The following is a 16,846-nucleotide window of genomic DNA, read 5'->3' as shown; positions in this document are numbered from 1 at the left end:
ACAGGTGTTGTAATAATCAGTCGGCACGAGGGGTGTAGAAGACACTTGCCCACTGTAAGGACGCTGGGGCTGGGAAGTCGGGGGTAGGGTGGGGATAAGGTTCAGGGTGTTGGGGGGTAGACGGCACAGCTGGCCTAAGAAACAGAGGCCCAAGGATGCTGGCTTTTCCTGGGAGCGAGAAGGGAGCCGCTGTGGGCTCTGAGCGGGAGGGCCGCGGTAGGGTGTAGGACCCCTCTGAGGTGAGCCCTGCGGAGGGTGGCGGGGAGCAGGGCAGCAGGGCCGAGGCGGTGTGATGGTGCCCGCAGGAGGTGAGGAGTGGGGGGCTCCGGCCAGGTCCGGGGGTGCGGGGGCTGGGATTCTGGTGGAGCGCATGTGGGTGAGAAGCACAGAGGGGGTCCTCGGTTGACACCCCCGCCCCCAGTTGTTGGTGTGAGCAGTGGGAAGGGAGGAGCCTCCACACGCAGGGGCAGGGTTGGGGAGGCAGCGGAGGAGCCTATGGTGCAGAGATGGGGAACTCCTGCGCACAGGCTGAGTTTAGGAGGCTGCTGAGACGGCCCGGCGCAGCGGACTGGACCGCAGTTGACTCAGTGGTTGACTGTGTGAGTCTGGGGTTCAGGGGCGAGGGCCAGGTTCGACCTGCACCCGGGGGAGTCACCATCCTGAGGACGGCGTTTAAAGGGCGAGCCTGTGTTTGAGCTCCGAGGGACACTGGGCCCCAGTGAGGCTGTGGTCAGAGCCCCACGGGGCTGCTTGTCACGTGCCAGGCACTTGGCCTGGTGGTCGGCAGGTGCCACACGACGGGCCAGGGTACATTCACCATCCGTGTTTACAGATGAGGCAGAGGGAGCTGGAGCGACTTGTCTAAGGTCACCCAGCCAGATGACGGTGCTCTAGCTCAGTAGCCTCTCCCCTCCACCCCTGCAGCTCCGGGGCAGCTCAAGCCTGGCCCTCCCTCGGGATGTGCTCTCCTCTTTTCCAGCAGCTCCTCGAGGGCAGGAGCCTCTGCCCTGTGTCCCTTGGGCCTGGCGCAGGGACGCCTGTGGCCCTTATTCTAACGGTGGCCCTGGGGGTTCTGAGACGCAGACCCTGAGGCTGGCAGTAAGCACCCTGAGGCCCGAGAGCAGGCCTGGCTCCTGGCCACCTGCACACTTGAGCCAAAGCCGCTGCCATTGCATTGCAGGTTGGGTCTGGATCTCCCCTCCTGGGGGCCTGCAGGAGGCCCCCGCCGTGGGCAGGTGCACGCAGAGGCCCCCAAGCTTCACAGTGCCCAGTGAGCCCATGGAGCCAGCAGGGGAGGCCGCCCACACCCCAGGAAGCTGGCAGCTTGAGAAATTACTCTCAACAATCCCAGGAGGCCCCTTCCCTCACCTCCCTGGGGAGTAAGACATGCAGCTGGGAGGCTGCCGGCAGGGTGGTCTGCGCCCTGACTCTGCCTTCCTGTAACTCCCCGGCTGGCACCCGGCGCACGGCTCCCCGCATGTTCCTATCTTCCTGGCCCCAGCCCCTCTACCACCCAGCCCTCTCTCAGCACCCCAGGCCACCCTACCTGCCTCTGATTTCTCCCTTTGTAGGAGGCGCCCCTCAGTACTGATTGTGAAGAGGAGCCTCTGAAATGATCTCCTCTGAGGCCCAGAGAGGGACAGGGACCTGCCCCGGGTCACAGAGCAGGCTGGCCCACACCAATGTGTGGCTGTGACACCCAGGTCTGCCCCTGATGGCATCGACGTGGGATTTGCCCCTCCTCCTCTGGGCTTCTGCGTGAGGCGAGAGTGGGAACATGAGTGCTGAAGTGCCTCCAGCTCAGAACACCAGGCTTCTTAGAGGCTCAGGCAGCCTGGGTTTGGATCTGTGCTGTTCACACCTGAGTTACAAATGGTCCCAGTGAAAGCTGCAGGCCCGGCTGCTGGATGCCGGGTGCGCGTGTGTGTGTGTTTGTGTGTGTGCATGCACACGTGTGTAGATGGGGTGGAGCGGAGTGAGGCTACTGTGGGGAGTTGTGTTGTGGGTATACGGGTATAGAGGTGTGTGTGTACACTGTGTGTGTGTGTGCACTTCTGTGCCCGTGGGGCGTTGTGTTGTGGGTATACGGGTATAGAGGTGTGTGTGTACACTGTGTGTGTGTGTGCACTTCTGTGCCCGTGACATAGCTCCCCACAGTAGCCCCACCCCATGCTCACCCTGCCTTTTTGTGCACACTGAGCAGTGGATGGCAGCGTGTGCGTGAGTGTGTGTGTGTGTGTACGTTCGCAGGTTGAGTGGGGATGGGCAGGTGTATGTACTGAGGGTCCGTGGCTGTACGAGTGTGTCTGAGTGTGCAGATGAAGTGTGTGTGGTCAGCAGGTGTGTGCAGGTGTGTGCAGGTGTGTGCAGGTGTGTGCAGGTGTGTGTGCAGATTATGTGAGTGCATTGTCTGTGTACACGGGTGTGTGCCCAGGTGCGTGAAGGAGTGTGTGTGTGTGAGAGCCCAGGTGTATCTGAGTCAGGAATGTGAGTTCAGGTGTGTGAATGAATGCGGCATCGTTTGGGGACATGGGTGTGGATCTGTGAGCGTGTGTGTGTATCTAGTAGTGTGCACACTCACAGATGCTTGGCCGCACCCATCCCCCAGGCTACTGGTGTCACTGGTGAGCAGGCGGCCGGATTTCCAGGGCTCACCTCCACAGCCACGCGCCATCACCCTGAGCAGACTGGGGCGCGGTCTCTCCACCCAGTGAGATTACTGCTCCAGCAGGTCGAGGTGGGCCTCAGAGGCCAGCCAGGTTGTGGGGAAGTTCATTTGTCTGGTTCATAGATTCTGACGATCTCAGGACCCACCAGGGTCCAAAGTGGGAGGAACTCCTCAGAGCCTCCCACCAGGCTGAGGGCAAAACCGGGAAATTTGCCGTCCACCTCCACAGCAGCTCCTGTCCACGCCCTTTGCCCCAGGTGACCCCAGGTGACCTCTGTCCTCCCCCATCAAACCCGGCTCTGACAGCCTCGTTCACTCGGGGAGGGGGACCTGGGAGGCTGGTGCAGGGTTCCTTGCAGAGGATCGAGAGGAACAAGGGCCTGACCAAAGTCGAAGAGGGGAGCAGGAAGGGGGTCAGCTCGGGCTGGGGGATGGGCGGAGGGGAGGGCAGGTGCCAGCGCATCCTAGAAGCCTGCCTTGGAGACTTGCACCAGTGCCGGGCCCCAGCCCTGCCGGCTAGAGGGTCAGAGGACCGCTGTTTCTCTGATAGGGTTAACACGCTACCGCCTCCTGGTGACCATGTGTACCTTCACCTGGGGGCTCCCGACCGGTGCTGGAGCCAGTGGTGGGGTGCCAGCCCCACTTTTGTGCACAGGGCCGGCCACCCCTAGCCTGGGGATGGCTAGAGGAGCCCCCAGGAGAGGGACTCCAACAGATCGGGGGCAGTTTTGTTCAGGTTTGGTCTTTTTCTGCCCCTCCTTGTATTTTGTGTGTTGAAAGGCTCCTAGGCTGAAAACACTGAGGCTTGTGTGCAGGGCTGGCTCCATAGTTCTCAGGGCCTGGTGCCAAGTGAGAATGAACACCCCTTATTCAAAAATTACTCAGAACTCAAGGCGTTAAACCGAGTGCGCGTGCCCATGGAGCAAGCTCCGCCTGTGTTGGTGGAGGGGGCCCAGCGGCCCTCAGTGGGTCAGGGCGGAGTGGAGTCTGGAACCCAGTCCCTGGACCCCGACACAGGACTGTATCAACTGCAGGCCTCACTCTGCCCAGAGAAGGGTCCTTGAGCCCCGTCCCACCAACCTAATTTTGGTCCAACAGTACCTCCCCCCATCACCAAGGTGGGGGCAAATGACCTAAGATGAATCTATTCTGGAAATACACCCAAGAATCCCCAGTGTGAAAGAAGAGACACCCCTGCCCTCAGGGACCCCCAAATCTAATGGCAGAGGCATGCCTTGTCCCTAGGGAACCCCCAGTCAATGGTGGAGACCAAGATAGCATGCCTGTTCTTGCTGAATTCAGACCTCCACTATCTTCTCCAAGGGTCTGTTATGATACTCTGGAGCCTGGACCCCTCCACCCCTTCCACCCTGGGGCCCCAATGCCATCTCAGGGGTGGGTGAGGTGGCTGGCACCCTCCACTGGGTTGCCATGACCTTTCCAGTCCGCATGCTGGGGGGTAGTGCTGTGCCTCTGGGTGAGAGTGTGGGTTATGTATGAGGACAGAGGTGTGTGTGCTCACTGGGGAACAGGCTCTTATTTTCCTGGGTCTGTGACATTTTCTGAATGGAGGCCTCTCCACACTCCTAGCCTCCTCCTCCACACCCCCTTTCAGTGCCCTTAAGTTTCATGTGACCTCGTAGTCTGTGCTTGGGTATCCTTGTGGTTTGGGTGAGGTAGGTGCTATCATCCCATTGTGCTGATGAGAAAATTGAGGGCTGGAGAGGGGATGAGACTTCCCCGGTGTCACACAGCTCTCTTCTCTCAGACCCTCCAGCTTCTCCAGCCCCCTTCCAAAGGCAAGAACCCCCAGGGAAGGGTGGCTGAGATGAAGGCCTTCAGATTCAGGTCATGAGGTATTTATGGAGAGGGGCAGGGGATGGGGAGAATATGAGAACAGGAGGACCTGGCCCCTCCCTTCAGGAGACTTTCCAAGGAGGCCAGAGCCCCTGTGACCTCAGGACTCAAGTCTAGACCCGGGTCCCCCACTGCTGGGCTGGGTGCAAGGAGTGAAGCCTGTCTTGGGGGGTTGGCTAGGATCTGAGAGTCAGGGAGAGCTTCCTGGAGGAGGTGGTACATTAACCAGGCCCCAGGGGAGGGATCCCAGGCTCAGAAATGGCAGATCTAGGAGGCAGAGAGCATTTTCTGCTTTCCCATACCCAGACCCCGGGGCCACAGCCTGGGCTTCCCCTGGCCCCACCCTGGCTGAGGATGCCGGAGAGGCAGCTGAGACCTGGAGGCCCAGGAGGGAAGGAGGAAGTGGGGAGGGGATCCCAGGCTGGGGCAGTGGGAATTGTCGGGCCCTGCCTGGAAGGCCCCACTATTGAAGAATGGATTACCCGACACCCAGATTAATGGGCTTTCATTTTGCTAAACATCTGTCACTGTTAGTGCTGGCGAGTGAGCGTGAAATGAGCTTTGACTGGGCTGTCATCAGTGGATCACGACGGGTGCCGTGGCTCCTGTGCCAGCTGCCTGCTCTGTACAGAGTGGCATGGGGGTGCAGTCACTGAATGGGGGTCCTGGCCACAGCGCGGTGCCATGGCCACTGGGAGCTACTACAAGGCACCTTCCGATGTTCACCTCACTCCCAGCCCTGTGCAGGGGGCTGCTTCAGGGGAGGGTCAGCTGTCCCCCGAGAGCCCCGCCCCTGGGCCTCTCCCAGATAGCATATAACAGTGGTGAACCCTTGTGTGCACCGACCCCATACCAGATATTTTACATGCCTTTGCCATTTATTAAGTCATTTCAAACTCACACACCCCTGTGAGGTAAGGACTAGAACTCTCATGCCCGAGGAAACAGGCCCAAAGGATGTGGCTTGTCCAAGATCACGTAGTGACTGGTGGAGCCAGGCTGAATCTAGGCTCAATACCATGGCTCCCTTCCGCCCGAAACCAGCAAGACACAGGGCGGGGTCCCCAGCGGTGCCTGTCTGAGGGGTGGGCTTCGGACAGGGCCCCCGCGAGCCCGGGGCAGAGCGCGCTCTGATGCCGCTCCCGGCCCGCCCCCCAGCTGTACATCCAGACGACCACGCTGACCGTCTCGGTGAGTCTGAGCGCCTCGGTGTCCCTGGGGATGCTCTACATGCCCAAGGTCTACATCATCCTCTTCCACCCGGAGCAGAACGTGCCCAAGCGCAAGCGCAGTCTCAAAGCCGTCGTCACCGCCGCCACCATGTCCAACAAGTTCACGCAGAAAGGCAGCTTCCGGCCCAACGGCGAGGCCAAGTCCGAGCTCTGCGAGAACCTGGAAGCCCCCGGTGAGTGCCCAGCCCCGCCCCTCTCCTCTGGACCAGCCCAGGCCCCGCCCCTCTCCCGCTGGACCAGCCCAGGCCCCGCCCCTCTCCCTCTGGACCAGCCCAGGCCCCGCCCCTCTCCCTCTGGACCAGCCCAAGCCCCGCCCTCTTCCTGGAGCCGCTCCCCGCTTCCCCGCTTCCCCGCTCCCAACCAAGTCTGTTCCAATGGGGTCACAGGGAGAGCCCTGAGGCCAACGTGCGGGGTTCCCATCCAGAGGAGAGGCTTGAGGCACCAGCTTAGCCCACTCTGCCCCGCCCCGTCCTGGGAAGGGGACTCTTGCCTGTCCCTTCCAGGGAACTATGCCCACCTAGGAAGAGTGCGTAGGGGGCCTGGTTAGGCAGGGTGACCTGAGACGCTGGGATTTCTCCACCTTGGCCTCCACATCTGGGCCTGTGCCCTTTTAGTCTCTCTGGGGAGGGGGCACTGTCTGAAAGCAGTTGAAATCCCTCAGCTTGGCTTTGTCCAGCTGCCCCAAGGCAGGGTCCTGAGAGAGAGGGACTCAGGACACCAGTCCTGGGATGGGTAAGTGGGGCCTGGGGTGGGGAGCAGGGCCTGCAGAGTGGTTGGTAGGGGGATGTCCAAGGAGAGAGAGGTAAGGCCTGGGAGGGACAGGTTGGGTGACCATTTCTTGAACCCCGACTGTGGGCCACACCTGCCAGGAACCAGTTTTCATCTTCACAGCAACCTTGAAAGCAGTGTTTTTTAATTATTTGAGGCTACAGATGAGGAAGGGCTTCCCTGGGGGCTCAGATGGTAAAGAATTCGCCTACAATGCAGGAGACCCGGGGTTGATCCCTGAGTGGGGAAGATCCCCTGGAGAAGGAAATGGCAACCCACTCCAGTATTCTGGCCTGGGAAATCCCATGGAGAGAGGAACCTGGAGGGCTACAGTCCATGAGATCACAAAAGAGCCAGACTCAACTGAACGATTAAACAACAGATGAGAAAAAGAAGGCTCAGATAGGCGAGGGACTCCCTGGGGCCACATGGCAGCAGGTGATATCTCACTGCCTCCAAGTAGAGACCGAGGCCTCTGACCTGTGGGCTGCAACTGTACGGGCCTCACTTCCGACTGCTCCCTGGTAGACAGGGTGAAGGGGAACTTGTGTTTCCACCGTAGACCTGGACTCCCTGCCTGGAACCCCTGTAAATGTCTGAATGGTTAAAATAGCAGCCCCTCCTGCCTCCCCACTTTCTGGGAGTCTTGGGGCCTTCTGTTGGTGGCGGCAGAGATAAAGAGCCGCTTTCCCAGGAGAGTTTCAGATCCGGTGGCCCCTCGGGTCAACGCTCTGCTTCCTCCCTCTAGTCCTGGGGGAAAGGCCACAAGTGGACTCTGTTGGGAACAGCAGAAGGGAGATTGGCGAGCACAGGCTCCAGAGAGGGGCCCCTTTGTCACCCACCAAGAGATCAGGAGAAACAGAAGACCTCCCTAGCAGGTATTTGGGCTAGGATAGCCCCTCCTACAGCCTCCCTGCCTTGGGGCTCTGGCTGAAGCATCTTCCATTATCAGTCATTCCCACCTGTAGGAAAAGTTAGCCATAGAAAGGAGGAAAGTCCCTCCCCACATCCAAACAGGACTTTTCACTTCCCAGAGATCTCTCCCATCTGAGTGGTCTTCACAGCAGTCCTGTGAGGCCTGGATTGGGCTGGGTCCCCAGCTGAGGCCCAGGGAGGGTGAGTGATTCTCCTGAGGTCACAGAGCAAGGTCATGACTAGCTGGCCACACTGTGTCTTTCTCTTGACTCTGGCTCCGCCCGTTCTCCCTGTCTCTGTGCAGAGCTGAGTGCCTGGCTTCCAGCCCCTCCACCCCCGATAACTCTTGGCCACGCCCTCCACCAAATGGCATTTTATTCTCTACGGTCGTACTCCAGGGCACCAGCTTGCCTGTGCCTACACACGCCTGGGGCTCCCTTCAGATGCCACGTGGACCCTCCGCCTGTGACGGGAAGGGGCGGTGTCATGGGCCTTCCTGCCTCTGGTCTTTCATGTCCACTCAGATGTGCAGAAACCCCCAGGGCAGCCCCTAATTAGGTCCTTCTGTCCTGAGCAGGGACCCCTCGCTGCTTCCCACCCCACACTCCTGGCTTCCTTTTCTTCCTTCCCAGGGAGACTCACCCTTCTTGGGTCCCATCCCCCCAGGCCCCGCTTTGCTCCAGGGTTCATGAGAGCAAGTGGGTCTCAGCCCGCTCAGACCCCAGAGTCTAACAGGAGAGAGCACCCTGACCCCAGAGGGTGGCGTGCATGTGCTGTGATGGGCCAGAGGGAACCCCAGGGGTGGGACTGATGGCACCTCGTTGACACTGTTGCGTCTGCCTCTGCTCAGACTGGCATCTGGGGACTGGGGACAAGGAGGGGTCCCCGTGCGGGCCTGGCAAGGGAGACTCAGCTTTCCCAGCCTCCTGCTTCCCTGGAGGGCAGGGTGAGAGCTGGTCCTCCCCACTGCCCACCGCACTGAGGACTGGAGGCCGCCTCCCTCGCCCCCACCTTCTCAGCTCGGGGACAACGGCAGCCATGGAGGCGCTGGGCAGGAGCCGGGTGATTAATTCTGGGAACAGCCAGATCGTGGGGGTGTGAGCCAGAGGAGTAGGGAGGTGTCATTCCGTGGAGCAGGGACATTTTTCACTCTGTCACTGGCAGGCCACGTATCTTTAAACAAACAACAGAATAAATAATTCAGGGGCCCGATTGCAGGCAGATTAGGCGAGAAAACACAGGGACGACAAATGGGGGCTGACAGCTCGTGCCGCCACTGCCCAGCTAATTGTTAGCTGAGGCAGCGGCACTGAAAGCCAGCAGCCAGGCATCATCAGTGAGGGATGGGCTGGGGCCCTTGGGTCACACCTCCGCCCCCTCCACGCTGCTGCTGGCCCTGGAGTGTCGCTGGCCCCATCCTGTCCTCATCGATATCTTAGTCTGGTCCCTTCACCTACCATTTTTCAGGGTTTAGGGAGTATTTCTATCTACCCGGTTTCTGAGAGCAGGTAAGGGCTTATGATCACCCCATTTTACAGATAAGGGAGTTGAGGTTCTGAGAGGTTCAATTTGTTAGAAAGTCCAAATGGCAGGGGCTGAGATCCCCTACACCAGTGAGGGCAGGGCTGGACCTCAAGTGTTCTGACTCATGGCCAGAGCTCTTCCTTTTGAGCCTCAGCTCCTGGGGGCCGTGGGCAGAATCATTGCTCCCATTGTCTAGACAGTCGGACTGAGGCTCCGTTGAAGGACTCTGGGGCTGCTGGCTTATAGTGGAGGGCTGAAGGTGCTTCCAGGTCCTGAAACCCAGGGATTGGGTTTTCTAGAGGAGGCAGCTGTGGTCTTGGAGGGAGAGGAGGGGCCCAGCTGTCCCACCCCTCCCCACCACTTTTTCTGTCCCTGCCGCTCTCCCGCGCCCCCACCGCCCCCAGTTCAGGCTCCCAGGCCCCTGCAGTCAGCGGCGATCTTGCTGCTGAGGTTTTCCATCCCCTCTGAGCCAGGAGCTGCCGATGGGTTTACAGGTTTGGAGATTCAGTTTTATCAGTTCACCCAAAGGGTGATGGAGCCCTGGGGAATTGATGCTCAGTAGCCTGGCCCGCGGACATGAGACTCACAGTCAGTGGCAGGCTCTTTTTCTGAGGTTGGGGGAGAGAGTGGGTGGGGAGGTGGGAGCAGCCGAAGGGAAGGAAGTCTCAGCAAAAAGGGCTGCTCCCCTCCTGCTCTAGGCCGGGAGACCTCGCAGGGCCGGGGAGGAACTGCCTGAGGTCACAGCCGTGCTCCTTGTCCACCCTTGGTCCTCCAGCCTCCCGGAGGGACGTAGGCTGTTTTAGAAATGATGGTGGGTGTCCTTTACACACTGTGCAGTGATGTGGTGGGTTCTCAATGCTGTCCTGGGTGTCGTGGACACCATTGCCTTCCAGTAGCACCTGTCCAGGTAGCACCTAAAACCTGAAATTCCATGCCCCTGCCCAGTGATAGTTAATCTGCTTGGATATTTCCGCTGACAGGGACTAGTTCAGCTCACCCGCCTCACAAAGCCACTCTCAGGTGGGGCCAGGAGAGAGTTCTTCCTTTAGCCTCCCTACTTGTCCCCTGGTGTCCCCCCTGCTCACCCCATCCTGGCAACCTTGCTTCTTTCCACACCCGGGGGACCCTCTGAGAGAGCGTCGCTGCAGTCCCGCCTGTATGAGTGAGCTTCCAGTCACGCTGCTATGACAGAGAGGCCCCAGGACAGAGCGGCTCCAATCAGATTCGTTTCTCTCTGGTCTCTGAGTACATGGCGGGTGGCAGCAGGGACGTGGGCTCCTTCTGCTTGTCTTTCTGCCGGGTCCTAGAGGGCTGTCCTCATCCTCATGCCTGGGGCCACTCGACCTAGATGTCCCTTCTGGGCACAGAACGGAAAAGAGAGGAAGTAGGGAGGAAACGATCTATTTTTTTTTTTCCCCCAAAGAATGAGCTTGATCATTTTATGGTAACAAATAATTCTGCCAAATCTCAGTGATTTAAAACAATAAAGGTCCATTTCCCACTCCTTGCGCATGGGAACAGTCTATTTTCATCAAATGGTATGGACAGCCCTTGACACTTGTCATTAGCAGGAATGTGGTCACATGAGGCCACTCTGGGCTGCAAGGGAGTCTGGGAAATATGGTCCTTTATTTGGCAGTGAAAACTGGTAGATAGACGGCAGGGGGAGGTCAGGGTGCCGCCCACCATCCTGCCATCTTCCACGTCACCTTCTCCAGGCAGACGCCTCTGGCTGTGCCTGGTAGATGCTCCCCTCTGTTCTGAGCTGTTAGGGTCCTGACAGAGTCAAGGCAGTTTTATGACCGGGGGTGCCGCGATGTGCCCCGTCCAATCTGCTCTCTCAGTAGAGAGAGCACAGGTCAGCCTCCCCAACTCCCCCCGAGCTGTCTGCAGGTCCTGGAGGGAGACCCTGAACCTTGGCAGGACAGGGAAAACCCCAGGAGTCAGGCTGGGCTCCTCACCCATCTGGCCTCAGCTCCTCAGTATTCCAAGACGGTGATGCTTACCTGGCCTCTTTCTGAGGCTGCTGTGAGGTGTGAACTCCAGCAGTGGAGGCACTCGGGACCCTGGGGGTGGGGTTGGGGGCTGACCGTGGCTGGGGGGAGACACCCAGAGAGGCAGCCCTGGCCCCCGTGGTGGGTGAGTGGAAGCCGGAGTGACGCATGCAGATAAGAGGGGCTCAGGGCTGGGGTGAGACAGACCTCCGGCGGGGGAGGGAGATGAGGCTGAGGGGCTCCAAGGACTTCCATCTCCCACCATTTCCCCGGGCATGGAAGTAGGGCCAAGTCAGGCACACACCCCAGTGCCCAGCCCCCTGAGGCCCCTCTGTGGTTCCCTTATCTCCCCTGTCCGCATTTCTGCTCATTCCCCCAAGGCGGTGTGTCTGTATATTCTTTACATGTGCGTTTCTAAAGTGTGTGTTGCATGTCTGAAAAACTCTCCCCTGGACACACTCGAAGACTGTATCATATCAGAAATAAACACGATCCTCTTAAAGCCTGGTGGGATCAGGAGGACGCAGGGACTGGGCATGGGGGGGCGACACTCACAGAGGGATGGCGTCAGCAGGGAGAGCTCTAAGGAGGGTCCGCCTAGGGGGACAAGGTGAAGACGGATGGGCCCGCCAGGCCGGCAGCCCAGGTGTGGGGGTGGGCGGGATGGGTCTGGGGGAAGTGCTCAGTGGGCGGGGTGGGTACTGATGCTCCGGGCAGGGCCATGCCTGCGGAAGGGGTGTTGGATGAAGACAGCCCCTGACTCCTCGCTCCCCGGTCTCTCTCCTTCCAGCGCTGGCCACCAAACAGACCTACGTCACCTACACCAACCATGCCATCTAGCTCAGCCCCTGGAGCCGCCCAGGAGGAGGAGGAGGATGGAGACCCTTGTGGATGGTGTGTCGGGCCAGGGCCAGGGCCATGCCCAGGGGCCCAGCCGATGTCCTCCCCGCCTGTGGGCACCCGCGGACGTGGCTTGGTGCTGCTGACAGTGGGACCCCCGGCGGTCACTGCTGGGTGGCCTGGACAAGTCAGGCAGGGGCCAGGAGGAGGCTGGGGGGCGGGGAAGCCTCAGGCCACCTCGATTGCCTGCGTCCTGCACCACGGCCCCTCTGCAAACCACCGAGGCTCAGGTTGGGAGGCGCCTGCGGCACTGGCTTTCCCCCTCGTCTCTGCCTGTCCTATTGGCGACTCTCTCAGTCTCCATCTCTCTCTATCGCCTTTTCTCGCCATGTGTCTCTGTCTGTGTGCTCTCTGCTTTTTCTGTATCTCCTCTCTGCCTTTTCTCTGCCTCTCCAGCTCTCTCCCGTCTTTTCTCCTGTGCTCCGCCCATCTTTCCCCTCATGCATTTTTGTTTCTGGTCCGCAGCCCCCTCCTTGCCATCTCTTCGTTTCCCTCTCCCTGCCATCTCTTGCTGATTTGCCAAATCCTACATGTTGCTAAAGAGAAAAAAAGGAGAAAAAAAAAAATCAAAACACGAAAAAGCCGAAACAAAAGCAAATCTCAAGTGTGTTGCCAAGTGCTGCGTCCTCCTGGTGGCCTCTGTGTGCGTGCCTGTGGCCCGCAGCCTGCCCGCCTGCCCCCCGCCCGTCTGCCGTGTGTCCTGCCCGCCTGCCCGCCTGCCCCTCCAGCCGATGACACGGAGTTCAGTGCCTGGGTGTCTGGTGATGGTTATTGACGACAATGTGTAGCGCATGATTGTTTTTATACCAAGAACATTTCTAATAAAAATAAACACATGGTTTTGCACCCCGGCTCCACATCCACTAAGGGGCCTGCGGTCAGACCCCTGGCTCAGCCCGAAGCTGGAGGGCCTGCGGTTACGGGGAAGGGGGAACTGGGTGACAGGGACACAGGGCTGGAGGGCAGTGGAGGCTGCTTCCTGGGTTGGCCTCAGCTGGGGTCTTGGAGAGTCCCGGGGTAGGGAGGGGCCAACCATAACCTTAACCCCTCCTTCCCTCCCGGCCAGGAAATGCTCCTCTTGAGACGCTGGGTCCAGGGTTCCCAGCACCCAGAGCCCTCCCCTCCTGCCCATCCTGTCTCCTGGCCACAGGTGCTGGGATGATGTGTGGCTGTCCTGGAGATGAGTGTGTGGCGCGTGGCCAGGTAGGCCAGGTGCGTGGCACAGGTGTATATGTGTGTCTCCCCCCCAGCCCTATGCGTCTTGTCTGTTTTGTCTGTGTGTGTGTGTGTGTGTGTGCACTCCTGTACCTCCGCAGGCAAGCTTATTTGTCTTGTGGGAGTGTCTGTCTGCTTAGGCTCCAGTGGGTGTGAGTCCACATCACACCCATGTCACAAGGATGCTGTCCCCGGCAAGTGGGAGCGTGTGTTCACAGCAGCTGGCGCCCGTGGCAGGTTGGGAGGTGGGGAGCGAGCTGCTCGGGGGCTGGGCCCTGCCAGGGGTAAATTACAGAGCCAGCGACACAGCGAGGCCCCAGGCGGCAGCTGCCTGAGCCGCCCCTTCCTGCCCGCCCCCCACCCCCCCCACCCCGCCCTGCTTCCTCTGATACCTGACGGGGCGCTAGAGGGGCCCGAGTGGGGGTTGGCAGGGCCCAGGTGTGGAGCAGGTGTGGGCATGTGTGAGAGGTGAGGTGGGGCATTCAATCACGTGTCAGGCCCCTCTATCCGCCTGGGGGGCTACTCCTGGGGGCCAGGCTCGGGAGTCTGTTCTCCTGGGGGTCCGGTGAGACTGTATGTGTGTGCAGCACCTACTGTGTGCTCAGTAAATATGTGTGTGAGGGAGGGAGTGGGGAAGGAGGTCTCACACCCATCATCTTGCTTTCTCAGGGTGGTCCCTGAGGCTGCCACCCAGAATAGAGTCTACTCAGTGCCCAGTGTAGTGTAGGCAGGGGTGGAGTGAGGGAGCTGGATGTGGGGGGGTGGGCAGCTCTCTGACCGCACCCCCTGCCTGGGCACCTTGTCCCCTCAGTGGTCCGGGGCCCTCTATGGTGATTGCCAGGCTGGGTCTGGACAGAGGGCCTGGCCTGGAACCCAAGGGTGTGACACTCAGCCCGGGACTTCCCCAGGTGCCCCCCATATCTGTGGAGCCCCCTTCTAGGTTCCAGGGAGAGTCATGTTCCTTCCAAGGCGGTGCTGCCCGCTCTGTCCCCCTGGTACTCAGGAGAGGGCAGTTCAAGGCCTCCTAGAGGGAGGAGGAGACTGAGGGTCAGAGCCACGCGGGGCTCTGAGTGGGCCTTAGGCCGGCCTGCCTGGGGCCCTGGAAATGCTGACGACCCAAGGAAACAGGACAATGGGGGTGAGTGGGTAAGTGGGAAAGCCTTGGGTGGGGTGTGCATTCCCAGCAGGGGTCTCGTGTACAGAGGAGAGGTGAGTAGGCTCTGTGGTGCAGAGATGAGGAGGAAGGACCCGCTCCCAGCAGGGCTTTTGGAAGGCAGGCCTGCTGCAGCTCTGTGGGATGGTGGGCACGATGGAGGCCTAGGCCTGTGGGGCTGGGGCTGGGGTCCCCCAGGTGCTGCAGATGGGGCGGGCCCTGACGCACACAGTGGGGAGAACTTCCAGGGCCCGCTGGCTGCTCATCTTTGCTCTCCATCCCATATTATTAATTCCAGGCTCAAGGGACACCCATGAAATGTGGACAGATATTTGTATCTTCAGAATTTTCTATTTCAATAAGATGGGGGGGATTTGCAGTGTCCTTGACCTCCTGGAGACCTTTGCTCTGCTCTGTGCTCAGCCCTCCCCTAGGGCCTCAGCCTCCGGGTGAGGTCAGAGGCAGCCCCTGCCCAGGGCAAGATAACAGGTTTACCTAGTGGAGGTTCCACCCCCACCAGAACTTTAGACCATGGAGATGGTGGATGGTCATTTGGAAGGACTCGATCTGAGGTTCCGTGGGTGGGGCTGCCACAGGTCTGTTTTACAAGCTCCCCAGGGGATCAGGGACAGCTCAGTGGGCCAGGTAAATCAGTGTTCTGGCAGAAGAATCTTAAATCAACATCAGCATCTCTGAGAACTTGTTAGAAAATCAAATTACGGGGGACTTCCCTGGTGGGCCAGTGGCTAAGACTCTGTGCTCCCAAGGCAGGGGGCATGGGCTTGATCCCTGGTCGGGGAACTGAGACCTTGCCTGCTGCATGGCATGGCCATGGGCAAAAGAAAAGGAGGAAATCAAATTGTGGGTTTCTTCCCACCCCAGGCTGGCTGGACCAGAAGCCCTGGGGGTAGGGTCCTTAAGTCCATTTACAGGCCCTGTACTTCAGTCCAGTGCAAGACCAAGCTACCTAACACTAGCTGTGTGTTAAAAGGCCAACATGTGGGATTGAAATATATTTATGTGGGGCAGATGGAGGGTGGACTTCAGACCTAGGGTTTCTGGGGTCTCAGGGAGTTCCTGAGCTGCTGGACTTTCAGTCCTAAAACCAAGAAAGTCTGGGAAAAACTAGAAAAATCTGGTAAGAACACTTTCCTTATTCATTCAACAGATATTAAAGACCTACTATGTACTGTGTGGGCTGCCCTGGTGGCTCAGCAGTAAAGAATCTGCCTGCGATGGGAGAGACCAGGGTTCGATCCCTGGGTTGGGAAGATTCCCTGGAGGAGAGCATGGCAACCTACTCCAGTACTCTTGCTTGGAGAATCCCATGAACAGAGGATCCTGGTAGGCTACAGTCCATAGGCAGTAATAAAGAGTCGGGCATGACTGAAGTAACTGGGCATACAGGCACTCATGCAGTAGTGAGCAAGCCAGGGGTGGTACCAGCACCTTGGGGTTTCTGTAGCCAGGGTGGGGGCAATGCCACTAAAAAGCTTTTTGAGGCTCAAAACAAAGACTAAGCTGCTAACTGTCCAGAACAGGAGTCCACTGGGCTCCCAGGCTAGCTGGGCACACGGGCCACCTCTGTGGAATTCCCAGGACCCTGGGGGCTAAGCTTCAGGAGCAGTATCCAAGTTTGGATCCCTTCCAGCTCAGATGGGCTGGTTCTGGGTTCCAATGTGCTGGGGTCTGTTTCTCCCATCCTGCCTTCTTGGTCCCTGGAAGCAGAGGTAGGGGGCCCAGAGAGTTGTCTCTTAGCCCCACTCCAGGAGCACCGTCCCACTTCAGCCTCCAGGCCCAGGGAAGGGTCCTTGGAAGCCCACAGGAGGATGCTTATCTTCCAGGGGGCTGTGGGACCCCTTCCGAGTCAGAGGTCAGACTATGGGCCCTTTTTTTAATTGAAAAAAAATTTTTTTTTTCTTTTTTTTGATGTGGACCATTTGGGGGCTTCCTAGGTGGCTCAGCAGTAAAGAATCCACCTGCAGGATCCACAGGAGATGTGGGTTCAATCCCTGGGTTAGGAAGATCCCCTGAAGGAGGACATGGGAACCCACTTCAGTATTCTTGCCTGGAGAATCTCATGGACAGAGGAGCCTGGAGGACCACAGTCCATGGGGTCGTAAAGAGTCGGACACGACTGAAGTGACTTAGCAGGCATGGACCAATAAAGACCAAGAAGTCTTTGGTCTTTGACCAACCTAGACAGCATATTAAAAAGCAGACATGTCTTTGCAGACAAAGGTCCATCTAGTCAAAGCTATGGTTTTTCCAGTAGTTATGTATGGATGTGAGAGTTAGACTATAAAGAAAGCTGAGCGCCAAAGAATTGATGCTTTTGAACTGTGGTGTTGGAGAAGACTCTTGAGAGTCCCTTGGACTTCAGGGAGATCCAATCAGTCCATCCTAAAGGAAATCAGTCCTGAATATTTATTGGAAGGACTGATGCTGAAGCTGAAATTCCAATACTTTGGCCACCTAATGGGAAGAGCTGACTCATTTGAAAAGACCCTGATGCTGGGAAAGATTGAAGGCAGGAGAAGGGGACAACAGAGGATGAGATGGTTGGATGGCATCACCAACTCAATGGACATGAGTTTGAGCAAGCTCTGGAAGCTGGTGA

The 16,846-nt window shown here is 58.7% G+C and overlaps 1 protein-coding gene across 2 annotated transcripts in view; it reads left to right on the top strand.

The window, feature by feature from the left end:
- Positions 1 to 12,704, top strand: part of GRM4 (glutamate metabotropic receptor 4) — a 103,545-nt gene extending 90,841 nt beyond the window's left edge. For both annotated transcript variants that reach the window (XM_069564672.1, XM_069564671.1), the window contains 2 exons: positions 5,684 to 5,930; positions 11,749 to 12,704. In XM_069564672.1, the coding sequence (XP_069420773.1) occupies positions 5,684 to 5,930; positions 11,749 to 11,798 (297 nt within the window). In that variant the 3' untranslated portion in view covers positions 11,799 to 12,704. The remainder of the gene's footprint in view (positions 1 to 5,683; positions 5,931 to 11,748) is intronic.
- Positions 12,705 to 16,846: the final 4,142 nt, after the last annotated feature.

The sequence above is a fragment of the Ovis canadensis genome, chromosome 20 (assembly GCF_042477335.2).
Source record: "Ovis canadensis isolate MfBH-ARS-UI-01 breed Bighorn chromosome 20, ARS-UI_OviCan_v2, whole genome shotgun sequence".
In the NCBI taxonomy this organism is placed as follows: domain Eukaryota; kingdom Metazoa; phylum Chordata; class Mammalia; order Artiodactyla; family Bovidae; genus Ovis; species Ovis canadensis.
The sequence above is the reverse complement of the archived record's forward strand: the minus strand, read 5'-3'. Positions and strand labels throughout refer to the sequence as shown.